Below are 24,340 nucleotides of genomic sequence, written 5' to 3'. Positions count from 1 at the left end.
CCAGGGCGAGTGGGTGTGCCAGGGTGACCGACAGGTGCCCGAGATGTTGGTTTTCTATCCGGGCTGGTACTGGTTTTGTGAGGCTGATCTGGCTTCTTTTCAGGACTGGCTCCTGTTCTGGGGTAACCGTGAGGTTTCCTATCAGGGCTATAGCCGGGCCGAGTCGGAGAGCGACCGGTGGGGGGGCGACCATCAGAGCCCGTATGCTTAGTAGTTTTAGTTTCGGTCACATGATGAGAAGAATGAGTGGTGTATTTATCTGACACAGTACGGGAAGGAGAATAGCGATCAACCTTGTTGGGGCTACCCCACGGCTAGACGGTTTCTTTTTATCAGGACTCACGCTGCTTCTAAGCGAAGAAGTACTGGACTTGAAAGTTCTGCTGCCTGGGGATGAGGCTCGTGTCGACGGCCGAGTTGTAGTCGGCGTATCGGAACGCAGTGTGCTCGCCCAAGCAGTATGGGTAGGGCTCCAGTCAGTACTAATCTTCTTCTGAGTATAGTCTGTGACGTAGGTAGTCTGGTACTGATCTGTAGAAGTTTTTTTAGTTACAACTTCTTCCTTATTGTCTCTTGTGATAGTATGCACACGCTCTACAGTATCCCGATCAGGTTTAGAGTCTTGCGGATACATGTTCTTGGGATAAGTGTCTTTAGGGTATACATCTTTCGGGTACGTGTCTTTGTGATCGCGCGGCGTTGTTGTGTCTTGCGGATGTATGTCCTTAGGATAACCGTCTCTTGGGTAAGAATCTTTCGGATAGTTGTCTTTATGATCACGAGGGACTGTGGTGTCGCGAGAGTCAGGCTTTGTATCTTTCGGGTATGAGTCTCTCGAATAAACATCCTTCGGATATTCATTTTGATCGCGCGGCACAGTCGAATCACGACGGTCAGGCGTCGAGTCTTGCGGATATGTGCCTCTGGGATGAGTATCTTTTTGATCACGGGGCTCGGTTACCTCGCGCCGTATGGTGATGTTGCGTCGGTCCACGTTGTCCACGTTTTCAAAATGCTGAACAGTACGCCTGTCGTCCTCAGTGGTGTAGTCAGTAACCTTGTTAATTTTGGTCACGTACCGAGTTGTTTGGGAATCGTCGGTCTTCAAATGCTCCTTGTTGATCTCATGTCGAGATTGTGTGTAATCCACATCGTCGCGTTGGTTATTAACCACTTTTCTGTCAACTTTATCATACCTGTCAGTCTGCGAATAATCGTCAACGTTATCAATATATTTCTTATTAATTTTAGTTTCATATCGCGAGGTTTGCGAATAATTGTCATCAATTTTGGAATCCACAACACGTTTGACGTTTGTTTCGTAACTCTTAACGCTTTGCGTCTCAGAATAGTCATCATTATCAGTATATTTTAGAATTTGTCTTTTAAAGTCTTGGTCGTCAACATTTCTTTGCGAGTCGACGATGTCGTTAACTCGGTTGTCAGTGTATCGCGAGACGTTGGACGTGGACGTCTGATCGGACTTGTGCAGAGAGCTGTACTTGCTCTCGGTCTTCGTCTGAGAGCGCTGCTCGGAGCGGGTGCTTTGTACAGGCGCACGGAACTCCCGGCGAGTGCTGGTGACGCGAGTTCCGTCGGGCAGACATCTCGTCTCGACTATGACCCGGGTGTTATCATCGGGGTATTCCACTTTCCTGGACACCAGTTCTCCGTTGTCGTAGTTGTTCCCCACGGTATTCTCGTGAGTCCTCCTCGTTAGTTGTTCATTGCGGTTAGAGTCAAGGGTTCGTTGGTTGTAGTCGTTTGAATATGGCACTGTTTCGTTTTTGGTCGATACTTGCTGGTACTTGGAGCTGGAACTGGAGCTGGTAGTGGACGAGAGTGTGTCCCGTCATCGGTGCGGCGCACCACCTGCTCGTGCGCCGCCGTGTTGGACGAGCTCTCGTTGCGCTTCAGACTGCTGTTCTCGTCCTGGTACTCGGTGACCGCCTGCTTGTGATGGTCAACGGCTGCGAACTGACCTTTGCCGCCTTCGACGTCGTATCGGCCCTCGATGTTGGCGTGCACGGACTTGACGTGGGTGTGGCCGTCGTCCGTCGTTCTGTTCTCCGACTCCACGTTCCAGCCGGCGTTCGAGAGCTCCTTCAGGTCTGGAAATACAGGTAACATGTACAGAACATTTCACAACAGGGTCGACGGTGAGTGGTGAGTGTCCCGAACCTGATGCTGTAGGGTTGTTACAAGTTATAAAGCGTTAGTGTAAAGACGCAGTAGGCACCTTGGCCGCGGTACGAGAACTCCTTGGGAGGGGGAGCCCGCGTCGCGCACCTCCTTACTCTTCATGGACTGGAAGCTCTGGTCGGCGAACGACTGCACGTGGCCCTGCGGCGACGTGAACTCACAACCTGTTGACGCACAACTACTCTAGACGAACGCAAGCTTCAATCGTGCAATTCTGTTCAGTGCAGCCAACTGATAATACACTATAAATGAGGATAGGAACACTACTGGGCTAGCTTTGGTAAATACAAATGATTAATTATCATATAATACTAATGCTACAGATTCACTACACTAAACTCATCTAAACTAAAAAACTTAAATATTATAATGAAATAACAAATACAATATTCCTGTTGCAAAACACTTACAGCAAATATTTGTTTATTTCTGATTTACCACATTCAGTAATTATCAGACTACTGTAATTCGTTACCCAACACAAAACATGATTTAAAGGGATTAAAAACTCAACCATTTACCTTTTCCGTCGGAGGCGTAGTCCGGCGAATAAAGGTTGCGCAAGCGTTCCTCACGCAGGCGGTACATGTGGGCGCGGATTTCTTTCTTGCGGGAAAAATCCTCGGTCTGCTGCCACTGAAACACCGACACAATCAGTTCGCTTGATGACAAGTAAGTATATTTGATATTCTGTTTATTTTTGTTTTGAAATTATAGTTTAGTGACTATTTTGTTTGATCAAGCGCCTTTCATGAAAATACGAGCGAAGTGAATAAGAGAGTATTTGCCATTTAATTTTAACAGGCGTAAAAAAGAAATGGCAAACAGTTATTTGATAAAATAAGTATCTGAAAACAACGTTGCCTGTATGTGACTGTATTAAAAGAATAACCGGGTTATTTATTGTTTATGAAATTGTATAATAATACGATTCACATAAACAATCAGTGCAGTAATTGCTCGGGTCGAATTGAGCATTTGACCCAATGTATTTAATTGAAGTAATCCTCACCATACGGCGCAGAAGGTCCTCGTCACGAATTAGTGACACGTCTCCTTCAGACATGCTGCGGACAAACAAACATACAACATTAAACATCACATTAATATTACATAGTAAAATTATTAACAATGTATTAATTGTAAAACAACTTAATTCCTTATTCATATCTTTTTTCGTAACAAGTATATCGTTTTTAAATTTATTTCACAGAATTTAAAGACTAAAACTGAACTAACTTTTGGAAAACAGTTTTTGTATATTCTAATCTATATTATAGAAAAGTGGAAGCCTCTAGTGATCTCTGTACCAAACGATACACAAAAAGTAGCGGACCAATTTAAATTATACACGGTCCATAATAGTTCACATCCTGTTGTTACATTTAACACATTTTACCGCGAAAGATCCACTATTTATTAGCGAAGCTCTAGAAAGAGCACTAATTTAATCTTGGTCTAGGTTTTAGGTTAGTTTTAATTAGTATTGAACAACTGACAACTATTATAATTAACACATAACACCAATATAAAACGTATTTAAGCCACCAGATTCTGGATCATTTTGTAGATTGTAGATCAGTTATAAAAGGACATTATAGGTATGACGTGTACTAAAGAATTGTGATAGATTTTCAGTATTCGTCTATTTCATTGCATGAAATACAATAGCAAAACTATTATCTATGTAAAATTGGTACACCAACTGACTCAGTCACTACGTTTTCTGTATAAAATTGGCATTAAATACCAGTCGACCCTAGTCGCATACAATTTGACCACACTATCGCTTAGTGGGTTTTTTTGCACCTAGAAGGGGTTCCTACGCCAACATACAAAAACCTAAGTAGCTACACTAACGCACAAACATAACTGTAGCTACACTTACTCTCGAAAAATCCCCACTGCATAGGAGTGTGCCGCAAGTTTGCCGACTGTTATACCTATTTACACCAAGGTTTGGAACTGCCCGTCACAACATAAAGGTAATTCACTGTCTGATGTGATAATTACTCGATCACATCCAATTGAGCGCCCGTCTGTCGCTTGTCACCGCTGTATTTATAACCGTGAGGTAATATACTCGGAAATCATGATGCACTCCAATCAATACTTTTTGTTTATTTTGTAGGTGAATAAGTAGTACCAATTTTGACGAACAAGATTGTAAATAGAAAACGGCTGCCTTGAATATAAACTTTAAAACCTGTAAAAATAAGTAAATGTTGGTTTTTCGTAGGTGACAGTGTATCTAGTATCAATGCTTTGTCTTCTGAGGCTAAGTCGTAAGACACCATTGTTACGGAGTGAGCAACATTGTAGGTAGTAAGTAATTACTGCACAGTTCGATACTTTATATCTAAGAAAACAAGGTTGGTAATCTAAGGTTGTATATAGCGAGTTCAGATATGTTAAAAATAATTCTCACCGGAAAGCCATCTATTTTAAACGTAGTTCTAAACGGCTAAGCTATTCCGCTGCCTGGAGCGAAAATTGTTTTAGAATTACTAGAAGGAAACTTTTTCTCACAACTTTTTTTTCACATGCGATTCCCGCTTTTTAATGTTAAACGATGGAATGTTCCAGTAAGTTCGCCTTGTTGAAGTGATATCGTGGGAAAATAAATTGAAAGCTCCGGATTGTATTTTATAGTAAATATTTAATTGCGCGCAAATGAATGAACCACCAGATGTAAACTGTAAGTTTTATACCACCCCCGCCCATAAAAGGCCGTATGAGAACATATCTGCTAAAAACACAATATAATAAGTATACAAATATAAAACAGTGAAGATAGAAACTGTTGTTGAATTTGTAGCTATGGCCAGTGTAATAACTGGAAATTATGACAATTCTAGTTTGTCGTACACTGTAATTCAAATTGTTAGGTTTTGTTGTTATAACATTTATGGCAAGCAAGTTAAGCAAGTAAACTCCTCTAATCAGTCAGTTGTAAAAAAATCAGACTTCATCACACCTTAATACAAAACAAGGTCACGCAAATCTAGCTAATTCAGCAATATTTCCTCGTTTATTTTACGATCTGTAAACGTATTAGACAATTTTTTCCGATCTCTATCAGTTATTACCATCCCACATGCAGTTCGCGCCAATTGAGCGTAATGTTCTTCGGTCGGCGGGTCGGCATGTTTACGACAAACGCACAACATGCGGCTAAACGCATAACAATTAAAATGTCGCGCGCTCATTGAAATATGCGCGAATTATTGGTATTGTGATAATGTGGAGATATTTTTGCTTTTACATTTACTAGAAAATATGTGTGCAAGCAAAAATATCAGACAGTTATCAATACTAGACAGTTTTCTAGCGATCTCGACTGGGGTGGTGCCGATTGTCGCGCAGAAAACCCCAAAAGAAAGTTTAATTTTAATGTCTAACTTTCGCGTAAACGTAAGAAATCATTATAAATATCGTAGCTGTTGCGTTACCTGTGGTAATTGATCAGGGTTGCGAAATCATTGGGTTTGAACATTGATTCATGGATGATGATTAATTACTAGCATATAACCAACCTGCACCTTTGGTTACCTATAGGTTTAAAATATAGTAAAATTTCTAGAAATAACAGCGTGCTCTATTAAAATCGATACAGACGTGAAATTTTTAATTTCCAATTTCATGCCTTGTTTAACAACCATTTAATAAACATTAAAAGTACATAAATGAGATAAAAAATCAAGACCTTCGCGCCAAAATGCCATATGGCGCGCTTCGCACAGAAGCGCGGCAAGGTCTGCCCATACATGGCCGGCGTCCCAGCTCGGGCCCACCGCCCTTGTCCCTGTTACCACTCCCAGCATTAACTCTAAAAGGAGTTCATTTATCATACATGCAAGTATTCGTGTCAAGTGAATAGAATGGATTTTTAATCGAGATTGGATTCGGAATTTAAAAAACGTGTCAATAAATACAAGTTAAATCAGATGAATGAAAAAAAATGTTCATTCAATAAGTATTTATTGGTAAATAAATGAATGGTTTGCACATAAGAAGGTGCATCTATAAATAATGCTTGTTATAAAAAAAAAAAATAAGACGTAAACACTTTTTCGTCTGCATTGACGACTTTACACCAATTAAGTGCTTGGTTGCACTTAATATGTTATGTTCTTATTGGAAATATTTGTTTATTTTATACGTATCATTATTTATATGCTTCGACTTTAATTTAACATTTTAAGCTGTAATTAATTTTAAAAACTTACATTTATTTCGCCTTCAGAACAAGAGTGTCAAAGAAGCCAAAACACCTGACGCATTCGCGGCAAAAACAACTTGAATATAATAATATTTTCTTTGACAGAACATTTGAGATTAAAGATTGCGTCATTCGTGATGTCATAAGGATAGTTCTAGGTAACCTTCATCACATTAATATTAAGAAATAAATGTTTCGCAAACATTACGCATACGTTACTAACTACAGCTCATTTCATACAAAATATAATCTCGGTAACTTTAGTTTCTACAACTGTAAGAATGATAACCGTAACTATTGGTGAAGAATTACGCAAGCATGGGGGCGTGGATGGGAGGAGTTAGGTTATGGTGTGATAAACTGAGGCCACGCCTGCCACAGTCGTAGGGAACCGTTGCTTCACGCACCATTGGATTCTTTACCTTCAAACTTGTTGCCGTTAGTCCAATGTTAAAAAAAACACGAAAGGATCTTGGGTACCCAAGAATAAGAGTATTAATAAATCATTTTCTTGGTATTTTGTAATTATTTATTCAAGAACGTTCATTGATTGAGTTTCTTTAATTGACAGTAAAGGTGGTCTGGATTCCGTCAGCTGCGTTAACGTTAATGATGTGATTTGAATCGGTGCTAAATAAAGCTTTTTAAATCGGCCAATGGTTGAGTAATTATTGAGAGGCTTTAACCAATCTGTCATTTATTTTATTGAAAGACACTTGGGTTGTGAAACCGGTCCTACCCTGATTGAGTCTATTTCGGGAAAAATTGGATTGTTCCATTCAAAAAATCTTATTAATGGCTTGAATGCTCAATATAGCGATTGGTGCGGTCACTGTTGCATCATGATATTTTATCTTAATCATTTTATTAATAAGATAGGGTTGTGAGAGCAGTAGTTACAACTCTGCTCACACTATCAATGATACAGTCGGTACCTACACATTAGGATACGCCGTGACATTGAAAGACCACAAGCGATGATGAGCTCTTCGCGTGCACAAATCCATAATCACCTAGATTGGCGCAACACGCTGGTTTTCTCATTACCAGCTTGTAATAGGAAAATTGTTTTCCATACCAGCTTCGGTAATAAACCAAACGACCACGCCGCGGCGGCCACGTGAGGTGATGTCACCGGCCGTGGACAGAGATTGCTCGCAAATCACCACGTTTAATGCACGTACTGACAATTGAGGAGTTTCTAAACGTTTGCGTGTAATTTGAGAATTTAAAACCTCGGCGAATCTCAGTAAATAGGATGGAATATGCTTCTTGCTAATAAATATGGTAACTGGTCGTAACGACGTAGCTAAAGTAAGTCGTAGGCGATGATTATGGGTGGTTATAAAATGTGTTTATTTAGATATTAACGTGTATTGGATTTATTATGCTTTGTGAATAGTTTTCATTAGCTATAATTTATGTAAGTGGTCGACATTAAAGTCTGTTGTTTGGAATTATTTTTATATCTGAGATACTTCTAGATCTAAATGATATTAGCACGTCATTTGGTTGCAGTGGCGGGCCACGCCTATTCATAAGTACCATTACCTCCCAGAAGTTTGAATTCCAAACCTGCTGCAGTCAATTCCAAAACCCAATTTATGGAAGGCAATCTCGATTTTGTGTTTAAGTATTATTAATTAATGATAGTGTAATGTGTTATATCTCTTGTTAAATAAATAAATAAATTCCCTGAGACATAGAGAGTTTAATCACATAATGGTTACAGTAGTACAATTTATTTTATACCCAGGGTTTAAGCATTTGCTCAATGACAACAGTCAACATACCCAGACAACATAATAAAAATATGTAAAAAATATTTTACGATCTTGAATTCCGCCATTTTCAAGATCATGCAGTGTTATCTAGACAAGACAGTAATGCAAAAAACGTGCAAAAATCTATCATGTCACCCACACGCCTCCCACTTTGTTAGAGTCGCGACCGCATCCCGAATGTGCGAAGGCTGTAGAAATTACATCATCCAGCCCACCGGTGCAATAAAATGTTCGACATAATTTATAATTGTTCGTGAATGTTTATATTGAACATATACTTAAGATTATCGCAATGTCTTGATATCTGGTAGTGCTATTTTGATTCGTTTTGCATATATTATGAGATAAATATTTCCGCGAACTTATTAGTTCGTGGAAAGAATAAATTTGTTAGAAAATGTCAAATAAATAGATATGAATGTTTATTGTCCCATTTTCCTGTCAGTGACAAAATTTCGTCAGTCAGAGAATATTATCATTTAATGTCAGGAACAACAAACTGTATAGAAAGATTTCGGTTTCAAAGCAAATTGTTTTCTCAGTATTCAAATTTTTAGGTATTCTTATAATTGAATTTAAATCCTGTGTCATAAAATCCACGGTTAATCCTTAGTCAAATGAATGTTGAACGTTTCTGCCCGTTACCCTAAATCTAGACCCGCAGGAACAACTATGATGCCTTTTAACAACCATGAAGCAATATTTGAATGGAAAATAATAAAATAGTTTTCCCTGCTGAATTTGCTACACACTCCTTCTTTAGCTCGTCATAAATAATAAAGTCTCTTTATATATCAGGTTGTCTGGAAGAGATCGTTTTTTAACGATAAGACCGAGTATTGTTTTTTTTATGATGTAAAAAAGTATTCATTTTTCTGTATTTGGTGTATACAATAAAGTGTTTCATTCATTCAATAGTTACGATGTATTACATTCTACATATTCCATAATTCTAGACTGCCCGCCATTCAATGGAGTGCGGAATATAATACTGAATCAGATTTAATAAATGGGGTATGCGTGCTCAGCGCTGGCGGGGTCACAGGACCCGGGACGTGCAGGTAAGGTCCGCAGACCTTGAACCCTCGCGTGACTCACCACGCTCTCACATTCTGCGGATTGTGATAGAATTTATTTAGAGCAGTCTAAACTGATTTAAACTGAATACCTCGGAGATTGCCTGCAGTTTTATGTATCCTCTATGGGGATTGGTTTTATAAAGGATTAAGAATTATCTATTCCAAGCCATGACATTTCTCTAATAACATTCGTTACAAGGGAATCTTCTCGAAAAATATTTTTTTTGTAATATTTTTCGGAAATCATTTTCGATTTTTAAAAAATATTTGTCCAATATCATTGGTTCAAGCTGTCCTCTCAAAAAAATATAAAAATTTTGTTTTTTGAATACCTAAGTATGTATTTTTACGGAAGTCATGTTCGAATTAAAAAAATTCTCTCCATTTACGTTTATGACTCGCACTATAGAATAATTGAACTTGACATTATAATTTCCGCTTTCAAAAATACATAAGGTCTAATTCAAATAAATCTCATAACATAAATAATCTTTATAACGGTGTGTAATTCAAACATCTCTGAATGAATCGACTAACAAATGACACAATCCGCCATTTAAGGATTATATTTAGACGAATTTAAATTGGTCATTAGCATTGCTAATGTTTGCGCGAACAGACATTAGTCGTAAATACGGGATCCAATATTTGAACTAACATAAATTTAAGGATTTACTAGAAATCCTATAACTTTCTCTAGAGACATTTTGAAACTACTTAAAAATAACGCAAATAATTCTATTGCGAAAACATGTTACTTATATCTCCGAAAATAATGAAAAACATGTTTTAAATAGATTAAAAGTCTAGTATGGAAACGAGTTTTTCTTGTTTCTTTTGTTTTTAAACACAAGTCAGGAGTGTGAAATAATCATTTGAAGCTAGTATAGTGCTATAGACAAAGATATATTGTTTATAGTTGTCTATTTCGCCGTGTGAGCAACAGGGTGCACGCTTTTATATCCCACTTAAAGATATAGAAGTCAGAATTCGAAGGCATCAACACTTAACATAATAATGATTTCTTATGTTTGCACGAATGTTAGACATAGAAATTAATTTTTTTTTCGGATTTTATCGCGGCTTTAATATTTTAGTTTTCTCCCTTAACATGTATGAAGACGCCAGACTAGTTATTCAAAATTCTGGGTGGTCCTACTGTTTATTAGGCATAGTTACCACCGGGCGTGCAACTTGCCCGTCTCATTATTTCATAATAAGCACCGTGAAAAGAATCTTTGGAGGGGGGATAATCTATATATTAAGTAATACGTGAAGAGAAAACTTCGAATCCCTTTTTAAGCACGTTGCGCGCACGCAGGAGTTGGATTATTAAAGTCCATATAGAGAAATTCAGATAAAAACATGTATAATATATTAAATTCATATTATAAGCGGCGATAGCTTAGTCGAGTGTGGAACGGACTACCGAGACGTAGTTATGTCCGCAGGTTCAAATCACAAGGGCACACACCTCGTTCTTTTCAAAAAAATATGTCTGTAGTCTTTGTAAATTACCGCTTTCTGTAACTATGAAGGAAAACATCGTGAGGAAACCAGCATTGTTTAGAAGTTCTCTATAGAAATTTTGAGGGTGTGTGAAGTCTACCAATCCGCACTAGGCCAGCGTGGTGGACTAAGGCTTAAACCCTCTCAGTAGTAGAGGAGGTCCGTGCATAACAGTGAGACAGTATAATACATGGCTGATATTATTATAATTAATATGACAAATAAATAAAAATCGCCAGTCGATTTCCACTCGAAGACCACTAGAGATAAGTAACCACGTATGGTACGAAAAAAGACCAATATTTAATATCATAAGTCTGCATAAATACAACGATTTGTCACCGTAATGCTAAGCTATTTATTAAATTGGACCGTGAAGGATGTGTTGACGGAACGAGTCGTGTTTACGCACGGCCACCGCGCGTCAAGTCGCGTGTTGTAATTATTTTGTCAGCACTAATGGGTTGTATGGCAAAAAATATATTAGCATAACAAGAACGTCTTATGAATAATATGTATGCGAAAATATTGGGTTGCCTTTTTTCATACTAAGAATCCATTTTTTGTGACGTAGTTTACTTTTATTCTTAAAAAAACCTGATCTATATTAACGTGTAATCACGTCACAAAATATTCTCAGAAGTTAATGACATAATAATGTGACAGCACGTTGACAAACTGACCGAATTACGTTGTCGAGTAAAAAAACAAAAATATCTACATTGTAAAATTAATTATTTCACAATCTTAACTTCACGCCATAACGAACCGGCGAATGACATTAAATTCAACCTCATTAATACATTTAGTTTAATTTGTTAATAAAGAACATTATTTAAGATAAACCTGCACGAACAGAATACAAATACACGAAAGAAAAGAAAAGGCTGCGGTAAAGAGGTCGTTGTACCGCGTCACCCCGAATTATCGGCGCAATTAATGCACGCACACATACACGCGTAGGGTTACCAGTTGTTACTATTCAAATATAAATTTTTTTCGTGCATTGTTTAAAAAAATAAGATAGGTATTTACTGGCGTCATTATTTTTTTTAAATGATATAAGTCTAGTTATAGTGTCCTAGATGGGATGCTATGAAATTATTTTTAACATTTTTTTTCTTTATACAAGCAAATACGTAATGTATTATTTTTTTAAACTTTTCTACTCATAACATTTTTTCCTTCCTTTAGTATATTTTAACTTAAAATTCTTATAAATTTTTATTTTCACAAAAGTATTTCATTTTGTACTATAGTTAATATTGTATTGGTGACAGCCCTAGCGGTTACATTAGTGCTCGGTGAGTGCTAGCGATTAACAAACGCGTTGTCTATGTCACTTCGGGCCGGAGTTCGGGTTTACTCGAAACACATACATTACGGGAAGATTAAGCACCTATCACAATGTATGGGAATTTAACTTAGAGTTTAAAATGTTAATAGGTTTTTTGTAGAAAGACACATTTTGTTTTGTATCAAAATTGAAGCTGCTTCAGAAGTGTAGTACGTATTCTTAGTAGAAGTTTTATGTTCCATCCCGGGTTGAGTATTTAAATAAAATACGCTCAATTCGACGTATTTTTTATCTTAGTCAATAAACGATCTCAATCAGAAACTTCGATCCGATCCCGAGAAATAACCAATCAAAAAGGTCACTTATAAGGATGCCAAAAAGATCATTTTTAAAATCTTTAGAAAGAAAAAAAGATATTGGGATTGTTTATAAAACGGCGGATAGATGATAGAACAGTAAGTTCTGCGAGAAGCACTAATTTAGATACTCGGTACTATCAAGCTCTTTGGTTTCTGAGTTTATTTCGCGAAATCACAAGTATAACAAGTACAACTGTTTTAATATATATTTTTAGATATGTATTATAATTGTATTCATATTTATGTTAATTTTCTACCTTGACCATTAAAATAAATAAACGATTGTATTTACTCATAGTAAATTATGTCAATTATTTAATTAAGTATTGATGTATATATGTAGGTTGGTTTCATAATTAATGTTGGTTAAGAAAATGCGTGGAAATGTTGCACATTGTAATTTTCACTTTTATATCCATGCGATTCCAGTCTCTGTGCGGAAGACTCGGGACTGTTTGTTCATATTCTGAAATCAGGCAACCCCGACACGGACAATGTGCGTGCTTGGCGTTACAAACCCTCATTTATCATTCTTAGAGTGGGGATTACACTGAATTTTATTCGTCCCCCGATGAGTTTGAGATTTGCCCATCACTCCAGGCTGGACACTAAATATATTTCTATAAATAATAAAAATACCAAAGCATCAATCGAGCATCTAGATTATCTGATGATCAGTGACAAGGAATCAACAGTGCGTAACTAATTTAGACAAGAGTAACCATCGGAGGAGCGGAGGGCATTCTTGGACCACCAGCAATTTCATTGTTTTTGGAAATTTAGGAGGCTTAACGATATAATTAGTTTGTTCAAAAACATTCGTGATCAACGAACTGCGTGGGAACATACGCGGGCGTGGGTGATGATGTGGGGATATGCAAATGTTGACTACGAAGTAGAAATATTGAGAGCAACGTCATTAACGTTCTTAATTTGTTAATGACATTGTATCGTATACGTTTAGTAGTTCTTTCCCGGATTAAAGTATAACAATGCAAATTTCTGACCTATCTAGGTATTAAGAAGGTTGCTATGTATCTTATTTTAGGTTTAAATGTCTCAATACGTTTATAAATAGCATAAAGTAATCAAAACTACAATAATTGTTTCAACAACTGACACAGTACGACATATTTTCATAAACAAATGCCATTTCACTTCAACGTCTATATACGTCTACAGCCCGCATTCTAGCACCGCATAAAATGAATCGTAAATGTCAAAACAGGATTTGTGTTTTAGCACAGACGGCTAGCACCGTGCCCTTCCTACGTGGCTAGATTTTGATGGGCTTTCGCTCTCCGCGATCTGCGAACTGAGCGATGATTTGTTTATTCAGGTTACGCTCTCACGACGTGTTATGGCGTCCACGGAAAGTGATTTGCCGTCATCATACGGATGTGTCGTTTTCTGCACATTTATTAAAGATAGATAAGATCTTTTGGCGGTAAGTTCGTCCATTGTCGAACGATGTTATGCATTTTTTAAATGTTATTCTTTTATGTTTTGTTGGGTATAAAGAGCTTTATTATGATTATTAGTGGTATAACTTCTCATTGTTTTGACTTTAACATAAATTCTTTGCTCTGGTAAGGTAAACACAATTTATGGCGGTAGACAAATTAATTGTTAAAGAATATCAGGTAGGTTAAATAGGCCTACATTCGTTTTAGTTCAACTTAGTGTCCCACTGACTAACAAATTTATTTCTGATTATAGAACCTAGGAGAAGTCTTATGCAGTAATAACTTAAACAAAGTTGAATATATCTTTAAGAACTAGTTCACCTTTAGATAATTAAGATATTAATCAACAAGGTATAATTAATTGGGAAGTATGAAACGATTTCCTTTGCGCATTAGCAGATGCATGAGACAAGCTTACGTCATTTATGCAGCGGATATCTGCAATTTAATAACAATTAAACTTGATTTACTGTGATTTTGGCCTTGAATATTGTTTCAATTTATCAACAGTTCCCGAGACACTAAAGTCTTTTATTGAGACAAATGTGTAGTCTATCATTTACAGTTTGTTAAGGGTCAGTAGATATAAATTAGGCTTCTGTTTGCCGTGCTACTATAAAAAAAAATTACTGCGGTGTGGTATGTTTATTATACTACTAACGATTCTAAATTCCATAACTGCGGGTTTTTTGTAATAACAAAATGTTACTTTTCATGTTTAACGAGTTATTCATACAATATGTACCATGTCTATGGTAATTGGATAAATCAGTAAATAATTAAAAAAAAATAAGTCATTAAATGTGATATTTTTATATAAATTTCAATAAATAATACCTAATAAATTACATTTAAATTACCTCAAAAAACGAGCACACATAAATAATCTAAAAGGATTGCTAAATCGTGAAACATAGTGACATTTGCAAGGGCATAGACAACAATTTATAAGCGTAAATATTGGTACAGCCTTGTGTACGCCGGATGTGTCGGCGGATGCACAAAAAATACCACAATGCACCTTTAAGGATGTTTGATATGCCTTAGAGATGATTTGGAGATCTAGAACTTAGGGTCTAAATACTTATTTTTCGTATGGAAAATGTCTTTTAGATGAAGAGTGTATAAATATCCCTTAAATAAAGACTAAGGTCACGTGTATCTTTGTAATAGGCAAAGATTTTAATTACGACTCAGTACCTAAAATTTAAATAACATTTTAGATCTATTAACCTATAGCTTTCTATTACTGAAATATTATTACCACTACAAACTTAAGTTCACGTCGTTTATTATGACAATACAAAATAATTAAGAATAGCATTCGCGTTCTAGTGTTGCTGAATAAAAGAAACAAGCTTGGTGGGAATATAAAAGTGAATGACTGAGACTAATCGGACTGATCAATGAAATCGATATGAAATCACTCTCACCACAAAAACACTTCACAAATAATAACCGTTCATGCGCCGGAACGAATTGTCATTGAAAACAATAAAAGCGCCCAATATCTGACTTGCCTAGTGCTTTAGGCGCCGCGCACATGTCGTCAGTTGTACGGACACACGATACAAGATGGGTGTAACGTGCTGTCAATGTTTCGGTTTTATACTAGAAATTATTATGAAAGAGATATGTTTACTAAATGGATCAGATCACCAATTTATCCTGTCATGTGGCCCGAGAGTTGAGACAACGTGTGTGCGGAACCCTAGTTGTAGAGCCACACGGCCCTTGATCTACATGTAAATTCTGTACCCAGATGAGAAAATCGTTTACATTATTGACTATTGCCTTTTCTTCCAAGATTTTTAGTAAAAATGGCAATAATTGCATACCTCGAAAACTTATCGAAAAGTGTAATATTTGCTCCACAGTCCAGCTCTGCTCAGCTAAAAGCGAGTTCTTATAAATGTCATTTCAAAAACAGTATGTTGTACTTTTGGTAAAATATGGTGAACAAAAATACGGTCAAAATGCAAGGTCATGTATATTTAAATCGGCTTATGTCACGCCACGAGCAGCGATAGCCTAATAGGGGGTGTGCGACGAACGTTAACTTAGCTAGGCTTGGGCTCATATCCTCACCGGTGAGGATCGCGACGCGCTATCCTTTTATTTCCCCCTACCTGCGAGCCCGAGCTGGATACTGAGGTTTGTACCTTATTTTAAATATAAATTTTATCCCTAATTTGAAATGTCCATAGTTATATAAGTAATTTTAATTGTTGTTTAGAATAATAATTATAATTAGTCTTATACATTGTTTTGACGTATCATAAGTGCAAATTTGTTCGTCTACGTGATAAATAAAGTGTTTATGTTATTTATTTTGTTTTAATGAACAACTGTCTATTGAAACAGAAGTTGCAGGTTCTATCCCTGAGCACTTCGAAGTTGTTTGTGCACTTTTAAAAATACCTAGACATTACCCAGGCTTCATCACAGTAATCTCAAATAGGCCGGCATAATTATATGGAATTGCGGAGGTCAACAATTTCAGACATTCAATCTGGACCGTACTCCACTTACAATCAGGTACAGTGAGGTCAATTTGCCCAGCTAGTATATAAATAATCATAAGACGTGTAACAATTCGCGTTAACAGAGTGAACGAAAGATGTAAACAGCTGTAAGCAGTAATTATGTCATTGATATTGTGTATAGACTGGTCCACAGCGACCCACCGGCCTCCAAAACACAGGTAACAACACCAAAAAGCACTTCCTATGACGCCATCCACAAATAATTCTAGATTGAAATGATCTCAATCTAGCGTTGTAGACAATGTGCGGAATTGGACAGTTAACGAAACGACAATCGCGCCTGGCATTGAAAATCCAAACTAGGTCGGATGATTGTCATAAACAGACAATTGGTTTCCATCTCACTAACTTTCTAATTGCTTAATTCCTTTTTTTCTTATACGGACACGGTTAATTAAAAGAAAACAAAAATATATATACGACCAGGGGCGTAGCTACCGCCGTATCAGCCGTATCAATGATACGAGACCCCTGAGCTTTGGGCCCATCTTGGTCCATACCTACATTAAACTAAACGGGCGCAAAGTTCGCACTGCCCTGAACATCCCCCAACAAATATATGTAGATATAGGACCCAGTGGCGAAGGGTGAAATTTTACAAAAGGTAACTCGAGGTAAAAATAAATTGCCTTAGTTAACATATCGCTGCCAATTTAACAGACAACAAAAACTAAGACAATCAGAAATCAACTTAAAAGGGAAGCCGATAGGAATCTGTTTGTATGGACGCTTCGCCACTGATAGGACCCCTATAGCAAGCTACGCTACTGTATACGAATAACATATCCTATGGATAACACTTATCCATTTACGAGCGATTTAACAATTGTAAAAAGTCTTGTCTACAACCCCATATAAGTGATGTTAAGTTCTAGGTATTATTTTTAAGTAAACGTAGAACTTATCACTCGACGGGCGACTTGTTCGTCTCATCCTTTTATTGTATAAAAAAATATGTGGTAATAACTACGCTTCAAACTCTTATTTCGTAAACCATTTCAAAATGTCAGTCAATCTTACATTACGAAATCATTGAATTAACAAGTTATTGTTTCTTAATAAGATATGCAATTTAATATAATACTTAAATTACAACACTATTTTAGGTTTGTAGTTTGTAACTATTTAGATTGTAAATATTACCACGCCGACCCTAGTGTAGAGAAGTGGGAAATATGTTCATTATAATATTATCATGTTTATTGCATTGTAGATATTAAAATCAGGCTAAACTTGCATGAAAGTTATCCCAACAATTAAATCAAATCTTAAAATTGCATAGTTATAACACCAGGACAATGTATATTATATCCACGAATTGATTTTTAAAAATACTTTTAAGTGTTTTACATATTATAATCTCTCTAAACCTACAATATACGAACTCTACCTCCGTGATATCAAAATAAATTGATATTAACGCCATCTAGCGCCGATAACTATTAGTTTTACTTCAAGAGGCATTAGCTAATTTTCGACAAGTGCATCTGTACAAAGTGTGACAACATTGCATAAGAACAAGGTTCGATACTATTTACCGATCGTAAACATCATGAGTCATGCGTAGGCGGTCGCAGGCTCACCTCGGACTGACTACTGTAAACACTAAAATATTATGTTTATACCTACATTATTGCACTTTTCCGAGGTTCTAGAAAGGATTGTCGTCGGTGTGATGTTAAACCATTCTTAGAGATTCAATCCCGGGAAAATCATGTTAAAAAATTTATACAGTATTACCATTGAAACCATAAAAGCGTATCATTAGCGGAAGGAGGTAAATACTAAATCTTCTAGTTATAACTAAGGGGATCTTTAAAGAATAAAATATTACATAGACTGTGAAGGGTCGGTTACTCAAAAATAAAGTAGGTTTTTATAAAAGAAGCCTTTGAATCGAGGTAGTAGTTCTAGAGATTACCAATACAAAAATAATTTTACCTCTTTAAAATATTAGTGCAGATGTAAACACAGATACTCATTAGGTATGTATTTGTTTTGACGGCGCTGATGCAAGTTGCTTGGTGACAAATATTTGCGCACTGGCAAATATTTGTTGTTGGGTATTGTGCGACAAATTGAGTGGTTTGGAATGTCATACATTTATCTTACGAATGTATAAAATGATCAGAATGATTTCTATCTTCGATCTTTGTAGTTCGTCTCGTCAAAATTCAGGCCTGTTTTATTGTTGACAAAAACACATTTCTTGAAATGTCTATTTAATATTAATAATTCCGAACCATTTTCTAGAAACTTTTATGAATCGTGATGTCATTTATACAAAGTTGGTTTACTTTACAACGACGCATTCTAAACCGTGCGCCTTGCACGCAACTATCACATTGTCAAATGCTGGCAACGTAAACTCGATATTTACCAACACATTAAAAGATTTTTGCTAGGTAAATGAGAATGAGACATTAATTTAGGTACCAAAAAGCCAATAAGTAATAGATAATTGTGCCAACCTTGATGCCGATACATTAAATGTAATCCGGGACTTCAATCCGAAATGCGCTTACAATCGTAGCAGACAAAGGCAAAACAGTTGTTGCCTATCTAGGTTAGATAGATATTATATCCGAGTCTAAAAATATTATCGAAAAAGTGCATAATAATACTTTTATCACCCAGATTCACGGAGGTGGAATTGCAAACATAATCTAGTAAAAACATTTCTCCAAGCTGTGCTATAGATGGTCTATAAAGAGGAATGTAAATGGCGAAATGCGCATAACACCAGGCGAGTCCCGCGTCCCGGGCGCGCCGTCCCGCACAACAGGTTTGTCGGGAGCGGGCGCCGGGACCTCGCAGCGCGGGCTGTTTGTTTTGTACCTAAGTGACCTCGAAACATATACTATTTATGGAACGGACGTTTGAACCAATTTGAACGAGGTATTATACTCTGGACAGGTATATCATATTGGATATTTTAAGTGATACACTGAATAATTAGACTTTTTCTTAATTTGCACTCAAATAAGATTATATCAAGAACGATTTGCTTTGCGCGGTTATTTTTGAATAGCGATAACTTTAAATTCTACTTAATTAATCTAATAGCAGTGTGTTTAGGAATTCTGGAATCCATTACTAGTTCGATATATTTATGGTCGAAGTTTCAATAAAAAAAAAATCATTTTTCGAGATTCGAATTTATACCGATCCGATGCGACTATAAGGCCTCAAGACAATATAAGATTGAATTAACATCAACTGCTGATACACCCCGGACAACGCCTTGAAGGATACAATATTAGATGTACAAAATAATAATTTTCAAAAACTGTGGTATATACGAAAACAGCGAGCCAGTATAAACATAAATATTAAGTGTGTTCGTCGGTGCGCTGAGCCGGTTTCCATAACAGGCGGTGACGCTGTCCACCAACAAACTTTGGTTTTTTGCTTCGCCAAATAAAGAGATTCTTTAGAGGACATCTCGTCCTGGGCGCTTATTGTTTTCAATTTTGTATTTGCCCAGAATTGCAAAAATAAAAAAACAACGTTTTTATTAGTTTCGCAAGTTATATGATGGTTAACAACTTGACCGTTCATAAACAGCAGCAATATCACTAACAACGTTTACAATAACGATCTCAATCACTTTTTTATCCATCGCGAAAATGGTCCGCTCAGATTTTTTTTTTTTTGATGTTCATAAATAATTTATTTTGATTAGTTTATTCTCGGGGTCGGATCGAAGAATCAGTTATTGAAAACAGACGTAGCATCTGCATTGCGCCTGTTTCCTAGAGATATCAGACTATTTTAAAAAATCCACTGCTATTCTGAGGTGCTAAGTTCGTAAGCATTAAGCAACAAGTCTCTGGCATTACTGTCATTAATTTAAGACTAATCCTCAGAGATCGAACAACAGAGCTCGGCGAGTTTGCCTTTATTGCATCTATGACTGATAGGGTGAATTAATAAGTGTTGCAAATTCATAGTATCAAACGTGTAGCATTCCTACAGGCATACTGAACCTGCTTGCCCCTTCGGAAATTGAGTTTTATACACATTAGCAATCAGGATATTTCTGTGCTTTTTTAAACGAATCGAAATTATTCGAATGTATCCCACGTAAATCAATTACCTTTCAACCTTCGCTATATTGTACGACGTGATCTAATTTATTGCCATAACTAGCTAAATACTAAACGATGTATGTATCATGTATGTATGTTTATGTATTACAATCACGCCTAGTTGTCAGTGCGATGTGGTTCTCGGAACCGAGTCGCGCTGTTCGTACAACTCTCAAAACATGCCTGTTACTTGTGGGAAACATTAGTTGAAGTTATAATCAGCAGTACATTTTGTGGGATTGGCAATATGTCGTCGGAGTTTTGAAGGTTACTAGACTTAATTTGAGACTAATATTCACTATTTATTTGATAAGGGTCCCTAGGACCTTTAATGAACACAAATTGTGCGGTCCGCAATACAGTAATGTTAATGACTTGATATGCTTTGATGCTAGTGTTTGAGGCAATGACGAGCGGCTCGGTTTAGAACTTTAAACTATGTAATCACTGCTTGAGCTAGGTTATTTTTTGCACAAATCTGGCCTTGTAAGTCTTCGCATCAGTTGATCACAGGTAAATGATAACCACTTTAAAATTCCTCAGCGCCCTTTAAAGACTAGGTATTGGGAAGGTCGGCAACCATGAGGTAAAATAACAACAATTATTCAGATATACTCATATGACATAAAATTAAAGGTAACCGGTAAAGGTAAACAAGATTAAGTGCTATTAATGATACATTAGGAGGAAAATACAAATACTTGTGAACACGAGACACGGCGCTCGAAAACAATATATCGGCTTATAAGGACGTATACAGTTCGACAGAGCAAGACAGATTACTGGGAAGATTTTTAAATAGAACTAATTAGTGGGCGCCTGGTACTGGGTGAACGCCAGGACTCCTAAATATTTATAGAGGAATAATAATGCGTTATTTGACTTTAAACATATGTTCATCTCTTAAAAAATCAGTCAACGATGATTTTTTAATATGAATTACTAAATGGATCGATTACAAGTCAAAAAATATTCCATATTCAAAAAACAATTCATGGCTTTGGACAAGCGCCCCTTGATAAATACCCGACTCAAATGACAAATAGTTGATAACGCTGCATGACCATCGCTGATCACTTCATAACTTGAGGAGGCTGGCGCGAGTTCACGCTGTGCTGTGACACTAATTAAATTACATCCTCACCGGCGTCATAGCAAGATAGGACTTTACTCGCAATTCTGTTCGCATTCAAGCCTTTTACAGGGATAAAAGGACCATAAAGCGATGTAGTTTTTGCTAGAAAAAAATTGGAAATGACTGGCTGTAACTGTCTGCAAGTAGTGTTATCAAAATATAGGGTAGTCGCAAATAGTATACGTTTTTTTACGAAATTCTAATTATTTCCGGAGAAAAAACTGCTTTTATTATAACATATAATTTTAGCTACATGTTATATAAATAAAAAACGATCCAATTTATTGAGATTATCTCGTACAGACATAAAAACATTTTATGTGTTATTTGGGTATTATTACTGCGAAAACTCATGTCGATGAAAAATACTGTTATTTGGACATTACAGTCGATTAATTTTATTTATGTGTATTGTTATCGCATTGAGCAACATAATATTGTCCTTTTTTAACGGATCTGACTTTTTTATATTTATGAATAAAAGTAAATGTTTATTTTCCAGATATTTTTAAACTTGATAAAAAAATTAATTATAAATGTTTAAAGCTCGATACAAAATATTTATTATGAAAACAATAGCATATGTAAAAGATCCCGCTTTTTTATATGGACCCTTAATATAACAATAAAATTTGATAAGAAGTTTGACACTGCTTTAAAATTATGTAGAGTAATTTTACTTTGTCTTTTGAAACAAGAGTGAATGCTGTACGTACTAGGTACTGTTGCACGTATATTTTAGTTTTATAAGTACTGACTCATAATTAACATAAAGTCACTGTTCAATCATCAACTCTGTATTTATTCAGAGAAATCTTAGTTAAGAATTTTAAGTGTTTACTTTTACAATTCAAGTAAGCTTCACTTGTTTTAAAAAATAAATATATTCCGCGCGTCTTATAGAAACAAACATAAATACATTTTTTTTTATAAATCCTACCGGCACTCACACTCTTAAACAACAAAATCCAATCCACAAAAAATCACATAAAAATCACACAAAATCCGACACACTACAATAAACAAAACTCACCACTACGTTCAAAGAAGTGGTGGTGGCGGGCAGGTGGCAGGTGGCAGGTGGCAGGTGGCAAGTGGCGGGTGGCGGAGTGCGAGACGGCTCGGCTGCGAGTCTGCGAGCTCAGTGCGCGGGGGTGGCTAGATGATACAATCGCTAGATGTGCGCCCACGCATCCCGACTATTAGCTTATATGACGACTGATTTATTTCCTCTATTTTTCAATGACGGAGTTTTTTAATGCAAAGATCATCACCGTCCGCAAACATACACAATACTGGAAGAATCTTGGATGCGTAATGATTAGCTAGTATGGTGATTAATTTTGATTGTTTTTACCTCATTGGAAATTTTGTCATACACATACTTAGTTCACGTCTATTTTTGAAAACTAATGCGGCATTAATTTTTGTATTTTACAAAAAAATTAACACATACATGAAAGTAAAAGTATTCGCACTAATCTATTTATTTTAGTTCATTTACAAAATTATTAACATGGGGAACCACTTAAAATACTGTGTAGTGCAAAGTAACCATAAACCGATAATTTTATAGATATTGTTTTATTTTTCTTGACCCAATCCATTTTTATATTAAAAATAACAACAAAATCACAATCAAAGAAGTTATCAGTACTTTAAAAACCGCTCCATGTAAACCCAGCAAGTTTTCCACCTGACCAATCGACGCGCAGTTAAGTCGGTAGTTCGCTATTGCCACCGGTGTCAGTGACGTCACGCACCGTTTTTGATTATAATCAAATCAGTCCGACTCGGTCTAGCTTCCAGGGTTCCCACGTGATCCATAAATTAGTGAGGCCCAAGGTCATCTGGGAGTGATGAAACTGTTTAGAAGTAGTTTGGATATTTATTTCATTTGAACATTGTTTTAATCATAGTAAACGATTCAAATATTAAAAAAATAAAGCGAATGTTTTTTCTAGAGAGCATACTATTCATATTTTACATCAAAACTGGCTTTACTACCTTGCCAAATACAGATTTTAATGAAGATGGGAGATACACATCGCCCATTCAGGATAATGACAACTAATAATATTGATGTCACATTGAAGACAGGAAAAAATATTTTTTAATAATCACCTGTTTGCAAAAACGGTATAAACTTATTATTTTCCGCCTATATGAGGTGTATTATGAATAACTTATGTCCTTTAAATTCCAGATGCATAGTTATTTGTTTATTGTGATGCTTAAATGTACCACTAATTTTCTTTTGAATAACGCAATTTTTATATACAATATATAGGTAGGTTGTACCTCTTTAACACATTAATGCATTTCTGACAACCCTACTCCTTCTAAACTAGATCATTAGAAAAAAATTATCATCCAAGCTATTCTCCTCAAGTAACATAACGTGAAATTAGCCCTCACTTGTTCCAAAATAACCGTGTCGAAATATGATATCAGAAGCAGTGCCTGTGATAACCCTGCACGTTATCACAGGATCAGCAGACGATACCGGAGGCTGGCGTGGGATGTTCGGATTAACCACTGCACTGATAACATCGATATCCACAATAAAACCTCATAAAACTGTGATTTTTCACACAGCCACTTACGATTGCGCTTGCGCATGTAAACACATGATCTTTATTAACGTTCC

At 36.3% G+C, this 24,340-nt stretch overlaps 1 protein-coding gene across 1 annotated transcript; it reads right to left on the bottom strand.

Moving 5' to 3' along the window:
• Positions 1-1,475: 1,475 nt before the first annotated feature.
• LOC119188487 lies at positions 1,476-22,800 on the bottom strand. Its single transcript, XM_037438559.1, has 4 exons — positions 22,724-22,800; positions 3,215-3,269; positions 2,724-2,838; positions 1,476-2,111 (listed from the first exon to the last, which is right to left on the bottom strand). The coding sequence occupies exons 2-4, from the start codon at positions 3,266-3,268 to the stop codon at positions 1,717-1,719; spliced, it is 564 nt and encodes a 187-aa protein (XP_037294456.1). The 5' UTR covers position 3,269; positions 22,724-22,800; the 3' UTR covers positions 1,476-1,716.
• Positions 22,801-24,340: the final 1,540 nt, after the last annotated feature.

This window comes from Manduca sexta, chromosome 14 (assembly GCF_014839805.1).
Source record: "Manduca sexta isolate Smith_Timp_Sample1 chromosome 14, JHU_Msex_v1.0, whole genome shotgun sequence".
In the NCBI taxonomy this organism is placed as follows: Eukaryota; Metazoa; Arthropoda; class Insecta; order Lepidoptera; family Sphingidae; genus Manduca; species Manduca sexta.
Note: the sequence above shows the minus strand (reverse complement) of the source record. Positions and strands in the feature narration are given on the sequence as shown.